The following is a 17989-nucleotide window of genomic DNA, read 5'->3' as shown; positions in this document are numbered from 1 at the left end:
TATATAAATATAGGTGTGTGATATATATATATATAAGTGTGTGGTGTTGGGTTCATGCCGATCGTTGTGTGTGTGTATATATATATATATATAAGTATGTGTGTTGAGTTTATATATATATAGAGAGAGAGAGAAAGTGTGTGTATGTGTGCCTATGTGTTGGGGGGGGGGGTCGGCCGTCATGGCTGACCCAGCAACTGGGTTCATGGCCGCATATGTGTATATATATATGTATGTGTTTGTGTGTGTATGTTTGTGTGCAGGAGAGAAATAGAGAGGCGAGGCGGAGGTTGACAATTGGAGAAGAAAGTGAGTTGTGAAAGGGATAAAATAAGAATTTTAAAATTAATGTAGAATTTTATGAGATATGAGTTATGAAGAGTAAAAACACTAGTTCTAAATAGAATTTTTCTATTATTATTATTAGTAGTAGTATGAATCTTCAACCTCTGTACAGCAGAAAAGGGCCATAGAGTTAGAAGCTAGCTCGGCCTAGGTAGCTGGAGAGAGGTGGCACTGTCAGCGTATCCCCCTCGTGCTATATCGCAGTCCATCCATGATAAGACTCATCAGTGCATTATTAACTCCCTTAAATCATAGAGAAATTCCAGTGGAGAGATGTCCCATGATGATTGCCAAGGACTCATCAACCCTTCAATTTCAACCCAATTAATTTAATTCAATGCAATGCCCCCCACCCAGCGAGACGTCTCAGCCGTGCACTATTGCCTTGCAGGACGGGCGGTTGGTGGCTACCTCATTTAAGACACAATTAACCACTTCAATTATTACTGCTACTCCCAACTACTAGTGCTAGCTGCTGCTATATAAAATTTAATTTGCTGATAAGCAGAGCCGACGCATTATTCATTACAATTATTGCACAAACACACATTTGAATTCATTATTTCTACTGCAAATTAATTAATAGCAACAATTCCTCATCATTGTATATATATATATTTCCTCACTGTATTTCACCCTTTTCCCATTTACAAACAAGTCCTCCCTGATGAGCTGAAGATGCTATTTTTATGTAATTCATTGATTAATGGGATATATCACCTGTTAATCGCCTAGCTAGCTACATTCACAAAGAAGAAATCAAAAAGAAAAAAAAAATGTATACATATACATATGTATGTATATAATAATAAGAATATAACCCAAGCTCGAGCAGAGCAGATGAACCAAATTAATCACCCCAAATGAAGAAAAAAAAAAACAAAAAAATAAGACGCAAAAAAGACCATTTTAGCCCTCTAGGCTGGCTAGTCTAGGCTTAGGGTTAAGGACATCTTGGATTCCTTCCGGGGCCTCCATAGTAAAAGTAGTTGCCCCAAACCCGATTGATTCCGCCCCGGATGTCGTAGCAAGTCGGGTGATCCGCCAAGACCTTGAGATTGGACAATGGGATTAGGTTGTTGTCCCAATCGACAACCTGCAAGTTTCGGAAATAGGACGCTTTGCCGAAGCCAAGTCCGGCGAAATGGCCGCTGCCCATTTGGGTGGCGGTGTGAGAGCCGGACGGTCTGGTGTTCACCACTTCGCCGCCGAACTGAACCATGCTCGCCTGGCTTCTCAGGTGCGAGAACAAGAAGGACGGCCAGTAGCCCACCAGCATGCCCCTCCCGAATTCCAGCCACCAATGCCCGTGCTTTGGATCCTGCATTAGTTGCATGCATGCATGCATTCACGCATGTGTAATTAATGATATTTTTACATGTCTCTATATATTTCTATTCATATCATGTATGCAAAAATTGAGGGAGTGGAAGAGTGAAGGACACTTTGCATTCGAAGAAAGAAGAGAATCTTTCAAAGTGGAAAACCTTAATCTAATCCGGAAGCTGTGATCAAGCTGTAGTTTTCAGGCTTTTTCTTTTGCTAATAAGTTGATCATGCCGTAACTTACGATTGAATTCCTTGATTTAGGTTGAATCCAGAGTCTTTGAGTTCACCCGTCATCGAACTCATTAGGTGCAATGATGGCCAAACTGATCAAAGACTGGGTTATACCTTTGATAGATGACGCAACCCAATTGTTGGGATGGACATAAGGGAGGAGAAGAAATGACACAGAAGGTTCGGTAATCTAAAGTTGAAACTAGAGAAAGGGGAATGAAATAGAAAGGGGGGGGGGGGGGGGGAGGGAGGAGGAGGTGTCAGTAAGGCTGCTAAAGTTGAGATTTACTAAATGATATTTAAATTAATTATAAATTTAAACTTAGATTGAATGAAGTTGGCTCTCAAACTTAATTTTAAAATCAATAAAATGGTATTAGAAATCTAATTATGGGCGTTTGAAGACATACCTTCCAGATTAATAAACTAATATCGAATTGACCACCATTATAGGATGAAGTTGGAGAAATTGCAGCTCCAATTGCAATTCTGCTATTCGTCTGAACAAAACCAGAGCACAGCAGATTGTAGCATCCCGTTGCCTGATATGCATCCGTCTGTAAACATTCATTTATATATATATATATATAATTAGTTTCCTTTACTAAATATCCATTTCAATCAAAAAGCTCAAGCTTATAAGATGACACAGAACTTACCGTCCAGTAAGTGAAGAACCTTGGATAGCTGTCCCCATAAAGCTCCGGGCTAACCTGTAGATATAATAGTAAAGAAATAATATTACTTTAGCCGAGCCTCCATAGACAAAATAAATTACAAAAATTTAATAAAAAAAAGACCATAATAAATACAAAATTTATGGGAAATATAAAGAAATTTCTATTGGGTTAAAAGAGAGTAGGAGTGAAGAAGAAGAAGAAGAAGAAAGGGACATGCCTGCCAACCAGCTTCAATGGTGTTGAGATCATTTCCAAAAGAACCTGAGATCACCCACATCTGTGATAAGCTGAATTCATACTGGTTAGCTACCCGTGGTGCCCATACATTTATGCTCGCCTTTGCTCCATAGTACTGCTCTCCGTTTACATACCCCACTGCATGCTGATCAAACCATCCATTTCAATCAATTCTATATATCATTCGTTTCAATAAATCATATTGTTATACAAAAAATAGTCTTAATTTTCAAAAACAACAGATAAAAAGACATAAACTGCCAGTGAAAGCAAGCCATAAAATTCTGGAGTTCCTGAGAATAGCAATCTGGTACACGCATTTAATGACTGAAAGTCAAAATAAATGACTGACAGCTAGAAAAATTGCTTATTTTGTGCACGAGAAGCAACTTCTTTGTACTACCCTTTGTTCTCACTCAAATTCCTTACTTCTGATAAAATTTCTTGTAGCCTGGGGAACAGAATCTTATGCTGTCAAGAAAGAAAGGAAAAAAAAAAAGAGCAAATCTTTGATCATGAAGAGTCTGATTAGAAATCAGAGATTTTTGGCTGTCTAAACACTCACTTCATGGCCACTGCTAGAAGAGTCTCGCTTGATGGGTCTTCTGACTTTTCTTCCAAATCGGCGGATGGAGCTGGCTCGAAGGACATCTTGCTCGGTTGTTCTTCTAATCGGAATTGTTCCTTCCGGACATGATTCCCCGGACATACTCCACGCCTGAAAACTCTCTGCAACCATTTCGTTTGGGTTATGGCCATTCGGTCTCTCCGGTGGATCCTGCAAAACCACCATCACAAATTTGACTACTTTGATATCCCAAGTTACCGAATCCTGAAAGAAACAGATGACTGTAATGGAAACTGTGAGTTTTACCAGTGGCTTTTGTCCTTTCAATTGAGGGTGATCAAATGCCGGTTGAAGATGAGATTCAACACAATCTATCAGATCACCGTCAGGGCTCTGCAGAATAAGACCAAACAAAACAAAGAACCTTCAAGCCTGCCAGACAGAAAATTAAATACCAGGACAAAAACAGGGGAAAAGAATTAATATTACCTGAATGGTTTTGACTGAAGGTTTATTGATTTTCTTGAGATGAGCTCTAATGATGTGTAGCTTCTTCTGCTCGTTGCCCGGCCGGAAAGTCTGGTTGAGGCGGCTGTGGTCGCCGGAGTGGGACGAAACAGAGGAAGCAAGAAGGAGAAAACAAACAAAAATGGAAATAATTGGGGAGATCTTAAAAGAGGCAGCGGCGGCCATGTTTGGAGAAGTCTGCTGTCGTCTTGTTTCTTCTTCTACTATACCTGTTTTTGTTCATTGGTGGTTCTGTCTTCTTTTGTGGCCAAAATGGCACAAATTATTCTGGGTTTTTGTCCACTCTCCCACCTCATGCAACCAACACAAGATAGCCATTGGAAGAAACCCAATTCACTCTCTCACCATTTCCGAAGTTCCAATCCCCCAAAATTACAGAGAAGAGCCCTTCTCTCTCTCTCTCTCTAAAAGCTTCTATTCTTCTCTATCTCTCTCTAAGCTTCTATTCTAATGCCTTGGTTTGAGCGAGTTCTCTAGGCATGAGCTAATAATAAAACAGGCAAATGGGTTGTGCTTTCCAGAGCCTTGCCCATGTGGGTATGGAGGGATAAATACTGGGTTGTGATGAAAACATGCACAAATTTTAAAATGTTTGAATCAGAGAGAGAGAGAGAGAGAGAGAGAGAGATGGTGTTCCCAGTCTTCAATACAAGGACTGAAACTTTAGCTTTTTGTGCTTAATTTTATAGGGCATGATGTGGGGGGTGGTACTGTATTTCTGTTATTCTTTACCTTGGCTACGAAGACAGATAGGAATTACACTGGATTCTGGGTTTCCAAAGTTCTTCGCTTTGGGTCTCTCTTTCTCACTTCCCTAGATGTTCTGTGTCAGTCTCTGCCTTTCCTCTTTCTTTTCTTTTTTTTTTAATTCTTCTTCTTAATTTTCTATTTCGCATTTCTCCTCTCCTGTCCCTTAATCTAAATCCAGTTAAATTAATTAACATTAACCTAGCAAAGCAATCTCAAAAGTTTGGTTTTCCCAATATGTGTCTTCTGCTTCAGGATAATCTGGTTAGGCATCTTCCATGCTTAGTTATATGACTTTTTATTTTAAATTTTTAAAATAAATTTATCTCTTCCCTATTCAGATAATTTATCTTAAATGTTATAGATAAATTATCTTAATAAAAATTTATCTTACTCATTTTAACAAACATTAGTTTAGGATAAACACAAATTTTTATTATTTTTTAGGGGCAATATTTATTTTTATTATTTTAAATTTTAAAATAATTTTTACTTTTATCAAAATTTACCACCACCTTTAGAAGTTACTTTAATTAAAACAATAAGATCATTAGTGTATGCCACTTTGAGATGATGATGGTAAATTAAGTGCTAACTTGTATGACAAGTCACATTTAACTATACAAGTCATAAATACTAACAGTGTTGTAGATTTAAATTAACTTACAAATTAAGAAGATGATGATGGTAAAATTAATTAAAAATAAGTATTTATTTGATGATTAATCCTAAAATATAAACATTATGGATGTGTAGTGGGCATGCCATGCTGGCACGCGCACCTGTTTTGTGCATTTCATCATTTCATTCGGTCATGGGAAGAAAGTAAATTTTATCCCACTTTTTTGAAATACATTTTACTAAATAAACATAACATATTCTTGATTTAAGGGGAATTTAAAATTACATTTGTGAGATATTATCAGGTGAGTTGTAACTTGTTCCTGATAATATATCAATGCTAGTCCCAGCTTGTCTGGCAATGATGCACTCTCCCCCCGCCAGCCAAGCACTGTCCCTTTGCTGCTGTTGCTGCTGCGAAGCGAAGCTGTAAATGCTCTCAGTAATTTCAGTTTAAATTTTAGGTACTACACAACACCTGCTCTCGCTCTCTCTGAAAACAACATCAATAAAAACAAAAGAAAAGAGGGGTTCATATATGGTTGGCCTGGCACACAAATTGTCGCTCTCTTTACATGCCAATATAAGGCAGATAGCTAGAGGAAATTAAGGGCAGGTGCAGCATCCTGCATCCATCCATCTCCCTTTCATACCTTTGCCTGGCAAATCAATTTCTGGACCTAACACCTGTCACCATTTCATAATACCTATATACTCAATTTAATGTGCCAGCCAGCAGCCCCCTTTCAACTCTTCCCTCATCATCAACTCTATATTGCCTGCACTAACATCATTGGTTTATGGTAATTAAAATATGAAACCCTTTCTATCCAATTCCATTGCATTACTAATATTTCCATATATATGAAATTTCATCTAATTCCATTCCATCTTATTTCATTTGGCTCCTCCCTCTCAAACGCATCCTAATTAATTAAGTCACCCTAAGTTGATAGTTTAGGGTTTAGGGTAGGACCACCTCCTTGTAGAGAGCCAACCATGCCTTTGAATAAGATGGTCCAACTCCAACCCAACTTTAGCACGGCTTTAAAAAGTTTGATAATGGTTTCAAAAATTATATATATGTTTTCGTTAACATTTTCATGACAAAATGTAAAAACCATGGATTGACATTGTCACGTCTTACTTGCCGAAAAAGGCATTGTCACATCTTTAGCATTAAAATTAACATGTTGGGGGCAAAGTAAAAACCAACTGGTGAGTTCACTGAGTCTCACTTTTGGGTTAAAGAAGATGATGATGGGGGCGAGAATGAGATTGCTTCTTGATGAAGCCATGTGATGCTGTCTTCATAAAACATTCAATGTTTGCCTTTTCGTTACCTTTGAGAGAAGAAAGGCTGGGGTTTACAATAATACTGTCTACAGAAGGCAAGTATATACAACCAGGAAAAGCCAAATCAACCAAGCCATGGAGGCCTTGCGTGCACCTGCTCAGATGAAACATTCTTTGTTATGCATATTTTTAACTAACCCAAAATTTATATGAATTTTTTTCTACTTCATGAATTAGTAACTTTCTATTTACATTATAAAATATGTTATTTGCATAAATTTGAATTCGTGATGTTTTTAATCATAAAAAAATAAGTTTATTATCGTTTTAAGTTTTATAGGCTCAGTCATATGAATTTTAAACTTTTAACCGTAGTATTATCGTAATTATATATATTTTATTTGTTTTTAACAAAAGCCCCAAATTGTTGTCAAAATAATGTGACATATTTCGCTAAAAAGAGGCGGATGTTGGATATAGACCCTTTGCACAATTGATACTTGTATTTTTTTTTTTTTTATATGCCAAGTAATAATATGTGGATGGTCAATTGTGGGTGGAGCCAAAGTTGGCCTTTTTGATTAGTCAAAGGAATTTTGGCTGCATTGACTCCACAACATAAGTTGAATGATTTGGTTGGTGACTTCAATTTCAAAACAATTGTTCCTTTTTTTTTTCTGAATTTTGCTTTCTATTCGTGACATCAATTCAAAGCGATCAATTGTAATTCAGTTTTACTTTGTAATTAAAACATGTTTAGATTCCATGCATGAGGTCCACTAGAACTTACAACTCTAGTGGGCGGTGGGTCCACAATTGTGAAATTCATAGTCTCCTGCAGACTCCCATTAGAAGCCCAAGTTGACAGTTGACACCCACCAAAATCAAAAGTTTTTGAGGCACAGTTGACCAAAACGCTCCCACTGGCCACTGCCCTGGTCTTTGATGTTATCTCCAAAGCTAAGACTTTTTAAAAGAAACAGGAGGATAGTGTTATCATATTACTGTTACACCAATTTAAATATATAGAAACGCATTTTATTTAATAAATGACTCAATCGGGCAACAGAGACTAGATCAGTGTTCAGTGCGCAACTTTTTGACATAATTATTATCTAAATAACAACACTGAAAATCAATAACCGTCCTTCAGATGATATAATAATAATAATATGTTTATAAATTAATCAACTTTAATATTAATGCAGTTGCAGCAGAATATTAATTCCTCTTTCTTCCAAGCCAAACAGACCGAAAACCAAATGATGGAAGATACAGCGAACAAGGAGATGGTTTTGCGGATGAATATTTATGGCCGTACGCTTCTTTCCAACCCAAGGAACCTAAAACTTGGAAGATACTTTGGTAAAAGAATGAGAACTAATTCCCCTCCATAAAGATGAGAGAATAGAATCATCATAAAGAACGGCTTTCGGAGCATGCAACCCCCCCGCCCGCCCGCCAAAGTTAAGCAATGATGGTGTCCAGAAAAGAGCCAAACCACAGCCAGAGGGATATGGAAGAGTATTTTGCATAATATATATAAGTTATTTTTGTATAATATACTATTATTTGGAGATAGAGAGACTGATCATATCCTTAATCACCACAAAAAATTTTCCAAACCAGAGGCCAAGTTAAAACTTATAACCCCACCAAAAAAAGTCTCTTTTTTGCCGCCTGGACTGGCCATTGAAATGGGTGGATGACCACCCAACTCTTGCGATGCCGAGAATTTTCCAAAACCATGATATGATTTTGGGTTGGGAGAGTGGAAAGAATGTTTCCCCACCCACCTTGTGGCATGCGTGGGGCTATCATGCTCTCATGGGGCCATCATCATCTGCATCATCATCATGATGCTGTCGTGCCGAGTACTCTACACCCTGTTCAGGTACCTCTTCAAACTTCAATTTTCACATTAGCTAGCTGCTGCTATGGCGACCCAACATCATGATACGTTATGTTGATGTGGCATACTTCGTGGGGACATGCATGTCATTTAATTCTACACAGTAGTCCATCGGTACAATTCCTCTAATTCAATTTTTGTACGGACACACCGTCAAACGCGTTGTATTTATATATATCCTTGACCCAAGGCTACGATTAGGACGGAAAGATTTAAGGATGGCTGTGACTTGGGTAAGAATTTCAGAACCGGAACAACCCAAATAAAAAGCAAAGCAGTTTGGTCGGCCCAACTGTCAAATGAGTCAAGAAGCCCAACAAAAGGGAAAGAAAAGAAGACTTCAAAGATATGGTCGGCATATTCTGCCTTTTTCATTTCACAGAGAGAGAGAGAGAGAGAGAGAGAGAGAGAGGGAGGGGGGGGGGGGGGGGGGGGGTGCAAAGCAAAGGGATTTACAATAGCCAAAGATATTTTGCAGAACGAAAGAAAGGGGGGCCTTTTTATTTTGGGAAAGTGGGGGTAGGGAATGAAGTTTCCACTGGGATTTACTTGCACCCAAAGTCCTTCGGTGCCGCCTCGACCAACCAACAACAGTCAACACTGCTCCACCATCCATTTGGTATTACTGTTAAATTTTTTTTGGGAGGAGAAATACTTTTTATGACAGAAGAAGCGAGTAAAGTGTTAAATAAATTGTTGTATTTTGGTCTGTGAATCAAATCGTTTACTATATTTTAGAAAAAGGATAAATAAGACATTATATTTCTAAATTTAAGTCTAAATTAGTCATTGTACTTTTAAAAAATCAAATAAAAGATTATACTACTCTTAAGTCTAAATTCGAGAAGCTCGCACAATAACTATAAAGGCTGAATAACCAACACTTTAAATCACAATCATAAATGCTTTCCTATCTATTACATTTGAAATCTAATATTCCAAAATGACTAACCCTAGCTAGGGTGGGGAGAAGGGCGGGGGGGTGGATTTACTTGCAAGCAAAGTCCTCCCTAACTACTTTTTCGGTAAGTAGTACTATTCATGAACAGTGGTCCACCATCTATTTAATCCTACTGTCAAACTTTTGCTTGAAGACAAATACTTCTATACAAAGAATATTCTTATAAAAATTATTTTAAGAAAAAAATTTAGTTTTTTAGTGTTATTATAGATATTTGGGCTATTAGTAAAAAAATATTTTAGTAATTAAATTACTAGAAAGGGTATGAAAAGATGGAACAAGAATTAAAATATGATTGATAAAGGTAATATTTTTTAATTTTAAATATTAATTGAGGGTCATTTTATCTAAAAGTAATTTTAGTTTTTAGTTTTCCCTTTTGCTTCATGGCAATGTGCTTAAATTTCTGCTTCTATTAGATGGCAAAATCATAGTTTTTGCTATTAGTAAAAAACTATATTTAGCGACTCCTGGGTTTTCTTTGCCCGGAATCTTGAATGAGTTAGGGGGCTTACACAAAAAGAGGCCTTGTATTGGGCTCTGGTGGCTGAGATGTTCATTCTTCATTGGGGGTTAGCCCAACAGACTCGTAGCATGGACTAAGGGTTTCCATTCAATTTAGATAAGTCATTCATGAATCATGGCCCAGGCCCGACCTTGTATTGCCCCATACACTCTTCTCTGCGCTGTCACCATAGAGTGAATCAATATACCATTTCTCTGTGTTGAGTAGAGAGCGAAATCAAGATATCATTTCTGATTATATTATGCCTATCGTATCGTACATGCACTAATCCTAAGATAAATTATCATATCAAGTCTTTGATGATTTCGCATTGAAGAGCGGATCCCAAACCAGGTGAAGTTGTTTGTCTCCTTACACATGTGGAGCTTCCTGTGTCGAAAGAGCGAGTGGAACATGGAATATTAATTAGGCAACTTATTAATTATTTTGGATACTTGCGTTATGGAGTGTTGAGATGACTTCCATGAATGCCGGCCACTCAAGGAACAAAGCAAGCTAGATAACATAAAGTTCGAGTCACAATGAAAGAAGAGACAATATGTGTATTATATGCATGTATAATTATGTGTTACTATAACTGCCTTACGGGCATCTATAAATGGAGGGCAGACTTGGAGAAAGCGATCGAACTGCTGTTGATCTTTGCTTCGCAAACGATCTTTCAGCAACATATATATATAGAGATATGGAAAAGAAATCTCTTTTTATCAGTTTTGTATGTCGTTTTCTTGCTTCTTTGGTACTGTTTTCCGGTTCAAAAGCAATTGAATCACCTCAATTCACAGTGATACAATCATACTCGAATATGGAGATCAGGCTCTACAAAGAGTCCTCGTGGATGTCTGCTCTTGAGCGTGGCGGCACCTCCTTTGAGAACTCCACCAAACAAGGCTTCCACAGGTCCCTCAGTTTCCCTTCGTTTATTTTCTCTCCTCTGCTTTCTCACCAACCAATCAAACAATACCCACATAGAAAATAAAGTCTTAACAATTCTCCTCTTAATTGGTCACATGCACATAACGCTGCAGGTTGTATCAATACATTCATGGCGCCAACCTCAACTCTTCCCAGCTTGCAATGACAGCTCCAGTATTAACAACCATCAGTACACGGGAATCAAACTACATTGTGAGGCTCTATCTGCCCAATGGGGCCATCCCTCGGCCCAATCCAGAGCTGAATCTGGGGCTGGACAGATGGAGAAGCCACTGTTTGGCAGTCAGGAAATTCTCAGGGATTGCCAAGGATGGCAGCGTCGAGAAAGAAATGGAAGCTCTAAGGATAAGCTTGGAAAAGATTTGGAATGAAAGCTCGGGAGTTGTTGTGGAGAATAGATTCTACACGATTGCCCAGTACAGTGCTCCATTTCAAGTTTCCGGGAGAGTGAATGAAGTGTGGATGAATGTTTCAGGTTTAACAGGAAAGGGCTGTTTGCCCCTTAATAAGGGACAGTTTTAGTTTAATTCAGCTGTTAGTTGAGCTTGAGTTTGTGTAATTTGGGCCGGGCTGTGCTGTGCTGTGCCTTGCTTTCTCCTAATTTGCACTCACTTCTTGTGTTTCTGTTCCAAGTTTGAAGTCGTCTCTTCTACATTGGAGTCTTTCGATCTTTAAGAAATAAGTAGTGTGCAAGATTGTCAATACCTTTGGGCTACCATTTTGAATTCTTTGTTCAAATGAGATATTTTATTATCAGGAGTATTTTGACATTCTATTCAGAGTTACATATATATGTATATATAAAAAAAGGAAGATGGATTTAATGAAAGAAAAATGGACATCTTTGTTTCGATCGAAACAAAGATAACATGTTTTCGTTTTAATGAAAAACTGAGACGTTCAGATTGATTCAACCGAAACAAAACAGTATTAACAAGAATAGTTATGTGCACAAGTGATATTGGTCTATTTTTTTTTTTTTTTTTGCTTATTTAGTGACACTCTTTTTTCTATTTATAAAAATTGCAACGGAAATTATTTGTCAATAGTAATTATAGAAAATTAATAAGTTTTTTTGTTAGATTATTTATTATTATAGTGAAAGATTAAAAGCTGCCACATAATCTAATCTACTCATTATTGGAGTAGAAGAATACACCTTCTTCCAAGTGGCAATCTTAAAAAATTATTAAAATTTATTCTTTAATTTTATATTAAGCCAATTTGATTTTAAAACTAAATCTTCAAAAACTCTTGAACTTTTCACAATTGAAGTAAAAAGAGAATGAAATAAATAGTATATACAGATACATTTATAATGATTCAATTTAATTGTATTAAACTTCATAATCACTTTAAATAAATCAACAACAAGCATGTATATTTATCATTAAAAACCTAAAACTATGCTGGCCATTGTGGCCAAATCAACCCAGCAGTGGTAGTGTCTCTTTGTCAGAGCCCTAGCACTGGAAGATAGAGGGTTTTCCAATGAAGGAGTCAAAAAAGGGTCGTTCGTAGGGTCGGGAGAACTGGATTTCTAGCGACGGTAGATGGTAACGATTTGGAAGGCGCTGGAGATGGTGATCGAGAGGGAGAATTTTATGGTGACACACATGAAAGCAAAGATGGTGGCGGTGGCAAATTTCTCGGTTGAGGGCCCAACAAACCCAACTCCACCCGATCCAAACACCCATTGAGGCCCACTTAAAAGCGCTTCCAAACCTAACAATCCCAAATACCTTAAAACCATCACAAAACTTGGCCTAATAGTCGGAAAAGGAAGAAACCCAAAGAGAAAGAGGAGACCCTACCCAGTTTGGACAAGCCCTATGCCGGAGTCGATGGGATGGGATGGGATCCCCACTTTGTCTACCGACTGATTGGAGATCGACGGTAGGTACCTAAAGGCTTGAGAGGGTATAACAGCCTGGAAACTAGAAGATCACGAAGTTCAAAGTCGTAACAACAATGGTATAAATAAAACATACACACACACGCATACAGACTTGAGAGGGTATAAACAAATAAATAATTAATCAAACTAAAGTCATCAAAAAGATAGGTACATTAATTAATAATAAGATTAATTAAAGGACACAATTGTCTTATTCATCAATAAGTACTGGCACAAAATTAGGCATCTCCCTTGCATGCATGCATGCATGCTGCATAGACCCTGAGATATATAGAGATATATATACACACATATATATAAAACAGGATGCATGCATGCATGCACGACCTCTTTAATTAATTAATTAATTCCTCTTTCAATCGAAGCTTAAAACACACACATAAACCATCCCCTCCGCCTCCGCCCTTCACCACAACCTTTGCTTAAATTAACTTGTCGTCCGGAATCCACAATAATAATAATCCTAACATCAGTAATGAATCAAGTCTGCGTGGCTACGGCCATGCAGTTACTGCCGTACTTGTACAAGACCTTGCTGGCCTTGGAGAGCGACTCGGCGTTGCCGCCCATTTGCTTGATGGCGTCGGAGCAATCGTAGTAGTGGCCCTCCGCCGTTTGAATCCTGTCGATGGCCGTGTGCATGTCCTTGGCGGCCATGTAGGTTAGTGCCTCTTTCAGGTTGTCCAGCGCGTCGTCGAAGCTGGACTTGCAGGTGTCGATCACCGAAGTCTTGGTCTCGCCCTGAAGATTCGTAAGCTCGGTGCCGAGGGCGTCCACCAGCGGCAGCACCCGCACCGTCGCGTCGTATGTCGACTGCACCGCGTTCGCCAGCGCCTCGTCCTGGGTTTCTGCTGCTTTGACCTGCAAAGTTTAGAGGAAAAAGAAAGCAACCCGATTGTAGAATTATCTTTTATTTCATTAACATTCTCAAATTTAAACGTAATTATTGTATATTCACACCATGTCGGTGCACAGCTGCCTGTAGTCGGCGGTCTTGCACCAGTTGTTGATGCCTTTGAATTTGGCGTCGGCGCCGCCGGCGAGGAGGAGGGAGGCCGCTGAGAGGAGAAGCAGTGAGAAAGAGAAAGAGGGTCGGCTTGAGGGAGCCATGGTTGCTGCTGCTAGCCCAAAACTCTCTCTCCCTTCCTCTTTCGATTTGTTTTTTGGTTTTCTGTTTTTTTTTTCTCTAAGGGGCCTCTCCAGGAACCGGATACAGCTATCACGTCTCCTCACAAGCTGCCATTTTATATATAATCAACGGCTTTCAATCTCAAAATTCGATTTTCTAAACCTTTTGTGGACTCAGATGCACGCCTGACGCCCCCATACAGCTGCTATTTCTCTTCCTAATTGCTTGGTAGTTACCGTATATTAATTTGGAGTTGGTTTTGGGTTGTGAGGTTGACCATGATTCTAGTTCTGTAAGAGACGATCGCTTCTACAGCCTACCGACACATTCAAGGCTTCTTCCACCACTCACCAAATCATTTTAAATTATTATAAATTGTTAAATCACTATGCTCCATCCAAATAATTTTAATTTTTTTATTTTTAAAATAAACATCATTAGATATAGAACATCACCAAGATTACGTGATCTGTTGCCGAAGTTATTCTAATTTCAAAAGTTCTGATCGAATCGGTCCCCATCACAACCCTTGCTATCACATCATTTCGTGCTTATTTCTTATCATTTTTTATTCAATTCAATTAATGAAATTATCAATTTTTTCGTTAACATAATATTTATCTAACACATGCAATATTAGAAGGGGAGCATGAGTCCCGCCCTTTGCATGTCCACGTTGAATAAACTCGACGCAAGTAAGAGAATATTTTTGATACAATTAATATTTATCATTCCAAAAATAAAATGAACTTAAAGATTACTTGAAAAATATATTAAAAAAATACATAAATTGCACCCATTTAAAATAATTTTAAATATAAGCACCAAAATAATAAATTATTTAAAATAATAATAATAGTATATAAATTTCACAGTTCGGGCCTTGGACCCTAGCCCACTCGTTCTGGGCCAATAAAATTAAAATCTCCTTTGTATTTTGGGGTGAGAACTTCCCATGTTTGTGTTTGTTTGTATGTATGAAGTGGTCGTAAAGAGTTCATGTTAGAACTAAATCATGAATTCGTGTAGCTGTCTTTAAATTAACATGAAACTTTAGTACATTAACATTAATGTTACCGGTTAACTGTATTAATTAATTTTTAGGATGTTCTAATTAACAGGTTCTTCATAACCTATATGTGCTTATATAAAAAAGTATTTAAATGCAATAATATTCTATTAATGCATTAATAACACTCTCTTTTTTTTTAACCGATTGCAATTCATATATGATTAGTTATGATTGATTATGGTGAATAAGAAATAAATTAAATTATAAATTGGCTACTTGTTGAGTAATTATGGTTAGTTTGACCAACCTATTATTATCCAATTAAATGTCAAGCGTTGAAGCAACAAACAAAACAAAACTAACGAAGAATTTTTAATTTTCAACATTAAATAATAGATAATAGATAGATATTATAAAAAATGAGCGAGTGAATATATATATATATATATATTTATGTTTTCAAAAGACATATCGTCTAGTTTAAATTTAAAAGACATATTCTATTAAATTTAAAAAAGACATATACTTTCATTTTAGGAGTTTTATTGTTCTTAAAAAATTATAACTCTTCCTTAAGCCACATCCATTCTAAAAGACATAATCTTTTAAATGTACTTGTTTTTTTTGATTAAGCGATGATAATTAGATTAATAAAAAAGTGAAAAAGCTAGCCCTTTTCCAATTTTTCACTCATTAATTTATAAATTTATTTCTCTCGTCTCATTATATATATAGATGGCGTTTGTTAAAATGAGCAAGATAAAAGAGTATTAAGATAAGGTTGAAATGTTTTCTGGACCAAGATATAGAATAATTAAGATAAGACTGAAAAACATTCTAAAATGTTTATCAAATTGTTTGTTAAATTTTTTTAACTACACTAGATGATACAAACGGTATTTTTTTTTTATTTGTAAGGATTAAGATATGCTTATCTGTAGGGAGAAAGATAAGCATATATTGAAAAATTAAAATAAAAAGTCACTTGACTTCTTTTTTAAGAATTACTAGATAAGTTTAATAAACACGTTATAAATAATAAATATTTAGAATACTTCCCATATCTGATATTTTTTATCTCATATCTTGGTCAATAAACACTATTATAATAAATAAATAATAAATAATAGATAGATTACATAGCGATGTGTACCTCTGATATGGACCGATTGTGCAAGGGTACGTACGTGTATCTATTACCAAATCCTCTATATGTCCTTTGCCACGTTTGCGTCTACATGGCTAGAGCCGCTCCTCAACTGCATTCACAACCACCCTTGCCTCCATCTAGCAACTGCCGCCCCTCGGCTACATTGGCTAGCCTAAGTGGCCTTGCCTGCAATAATGAAAGCCTCACCCACCCTCAACTAACCTTGAAGAGCATGGATTCTAAGCTCGCTAATTCAATAATAGACATTAGACAATGTGACAAGTTTTGACCAAATTGAGTCCACTTCCAACCAACGACATCCTTAACAAATAAATTAAGACCAATTAAGATCATATTCATTTAATGTAATGTAAACCCTGTTTGAATTAACCTCAACTGAAGCATATATATATAGCACAAATGGAAAAATACATTGGGGTATATATCTCTCACGTTTCCTTTGGTTAAGACCAAGTCCAACTAGCTAGTACATGATCATATCATTTTGCAAATACGTACATAGGTTGGAATAATTAAGCAAACTTGAGTCAATATTAAATTGAACCTCATTTCAAAATTGAGGATTAATCAAGGTGTTGAACGAACAATATCTCATATAAACGTGTGGGTACCCAAAATCTTTATCATTTGAAAAACCATTTTCTAGTAATTTAACTCCTCATCGAAAATGTTTCAAAAACGATTTTTAACCTTTTTTTTTTTTTGTAAATATATATAGCTCGAAGGATTTGAGTCCATCAAGATGATTTATAGTTTTAATTTGTATTTTGTTTAAAAATATTGATAATCATGTGAGCAGTGATGAAAGTAATGAAGTGGCCACAACATGAGTGTGAAACTAGTGGAGTCCGTCTTGGTTGAAATGGCCACACCACAACGTCTGATCACGTACGGGTGTCAAACTAGTGTCGTCTTCGTCTTCGTCAACCTCATAAGAAGCCATGACCCTTTAAGTACGCGTATGCCCTACCATTCAAAAAAGGGTAACATCACCATATCTATCTATAGTCATTCATTACGTCTTCGTCTTCGTCAACCTCATAAGAAGCCATGACCCTTTAAGTACGTGAATGCCCTACCATTCAAAAAAGGGTCGGCACATCACTATATCTCTAGTCATTCATTATAGCCCAAGTCGACTATGCATCCATCGAAATAATGTCACTTGGATAACAACAATTACATCAGTCTAATCGCATCAATATAATCATTATTAAATTATTATTACAACTAATAAATGACAAATATAAATACAAACCAATAATGACTTGAAAGACAAACTAGACCCCAAAAAAAAAAAAAGGAAAACCCTGCAAATAATAAGACTCAAACTTGGAACTTGTAAAATTAAGATGCAAAGATCTCAGTAACTTTACTTGAATTCCTTAACAACATCTCTACCATCTCCCATATTCCCTAATTAAGGCGTTGCACCTCATGAAATTCCACAACCTAGCCAAGTTAGATCAAGCCAGTACTTACAAAAATAAAATTAAATGACTCAAATTGAAATTGGGTTAAAACTAAATTAGATCACCAACCCGAAAACCAATTTAATTAGTAGCTAATTATGGTTGAGTTAAAAGAGAGTCAAATCTCAATATCAAATAATCTAAATATCATGGCACCTATCTTGGTGATAAGTGGATGTTAAAAATAAAAAAAGCCAATGATTTCACATTGTAATAATTGTGATCTAAAATTTAAATTTATTTATAATTAAAAATTTTTATTTTGGTCGTGATTAAGTCTTTAAATTTGAATGTGATTGAATGTTAAATTTTACTCTGATTGAAATATATTTATTAGTGAAAATTTATCTTCTTCATGACTCATATGCAT

General features: G+C 36.6%; 3 protein-coding genes across 3 annotated transcripts; 1 reads left to right on the top strand and 2 right to left on the bottom strand.

Moving 5' to 3' along the window:
* Window positions 1–1013: 1013 nt before the first annotated feature.
* On the bottom strand, window positions 1014–4732 carry LOC127796181 (uncharacterized). The gene is made up of 8 exons (XM_052328193.1): window positions 3880–4732; window positions 3697–3783; window positions 3388–3600; window positions 3252–3293; window positions 2803–2967; window positions 2565–2618; window positions 2316–2462; window positions 1014–1666 (listed from the first exon to the last, which is right to left on the bottom strand). The coding sequence occupies exons 1-8, from the start codon at window positions 4081–4083 to the stop codon at window positions 1289–1291; spliced, it is 1290 nt and encodes a 429-aa protein (XP_052184153.1). The 5' UTR covers window positions 4084–4732; the 3' UTR covers window positions 1014–1288.
* A 5865-nt stretch (window positions 4733–10597) lies between these two features.
* LOC127798039 (uncharacterized) lies at window positions 10598–11687 on the top strand. The gene is made up of 2 exons (XM_052331324.1): window positions 10598–10881; window positions 11010–11687. The coding sequence occupies exons 1-2, from the start codon at window positions 10667–10669 to the stop codon at window positions 11437–11439; spliced, it is 645 nt and encodes a 214-aa protein (XP_052187284.1). The 5' UTR covers window positions 10598–10666; the 3' UTR covers window positions 11440–11687.
* A 1481-nt stretch (window positions 11688–13168) lies between these two features.
* Window positions 13169–14038, bottom strand: LOC127798311 (uncharacterized). The gene is made up of 2 exons (XM_052331785.1): window positions 13796–14038; window positions 13169–13696 (listed from the first exon to the last, which is right to left on the bottom strand). The coding sequence occupies exons 1-2, from the start codon at window positions 13943–13945 to the stop codon at window positions 13316–13318; spliced, it is 531 nt and encodes a 176-aa protein (XP_052187745.1). The 5' UTR covers window positions 13946–14038; the 3' UTR covers window positions 13169–13315.
* Between the last annotated feature and the right edge of the window lie 3951 nt (window positions 14039–17989).

The sequence above is a fragment of the Diospyros lotus genome, chromosome 3 (genome assembly GCF_014633365.1).
Source record: "Diospyros lotus cultivar Yz01 chromosome 3, ASM1463336v1, whole genome shotgun sequence".
NCBI lineage: Eukaryota > Viridiplantae > Streptophyta > Magnoliopsida > Ericales > Ebenaceae > Diospyros > Diospyros lotus.
Note: the sequence above shows the minus strand (reverse complement) of the source record. Positions and strands in the feature narration are given on the sequence as shown.

Coding starts and splice junctions, on each gene's coding strand:
- LOC127796181 (XM_052328193.1), bottom strand. CDS start 4,083: ATGGCCGCCGCTGCCTCTTTTAAGATCTCCCCAATTATTTCCATTTTT. Junction 3,601..3,696: donor TGAAAGGACAAAAGCCACTG/GTAAAACTCACA, acceptor GTGGTTTTGCAG/GATCCACCGGAGAGACCGAA. Junction 2,463..2,564: donor GGTTCTTCACTTACTGGACG/GTAAGTTCTGTG, acceptor GAATGTTTACAG/ACGGATGCATATCAGGCAAC.
- LOC127798039 (XM_052331324.1), top strand. CDS start 10,667: ATGGAAAAGAAATCTCTTTTTATCAGTTTTGTATGTCGTTTTCTTGCT. Junction 10,882..11,009: donor ACCAAACAAGGCTTCCACAG/GTCCCTCAGTTT, acceptor ATAACGCTGCAG/GTTGTATCAATACATTCATG.
- LOC127798311 (XM_052331785.1), bottom strand. CDS start 13,945: ATGGCTCCCTCAAGCCGACCCTCTTTCTCTTTCTCACTGCTTCTCCTC. Junction 13,697..13,795: donor GGCAGCTGTGCACCGACATG/GTGTGAATATAC, acceptor TAAACTTTGCAG/GTCAAAGCAGCAGAAACCCA.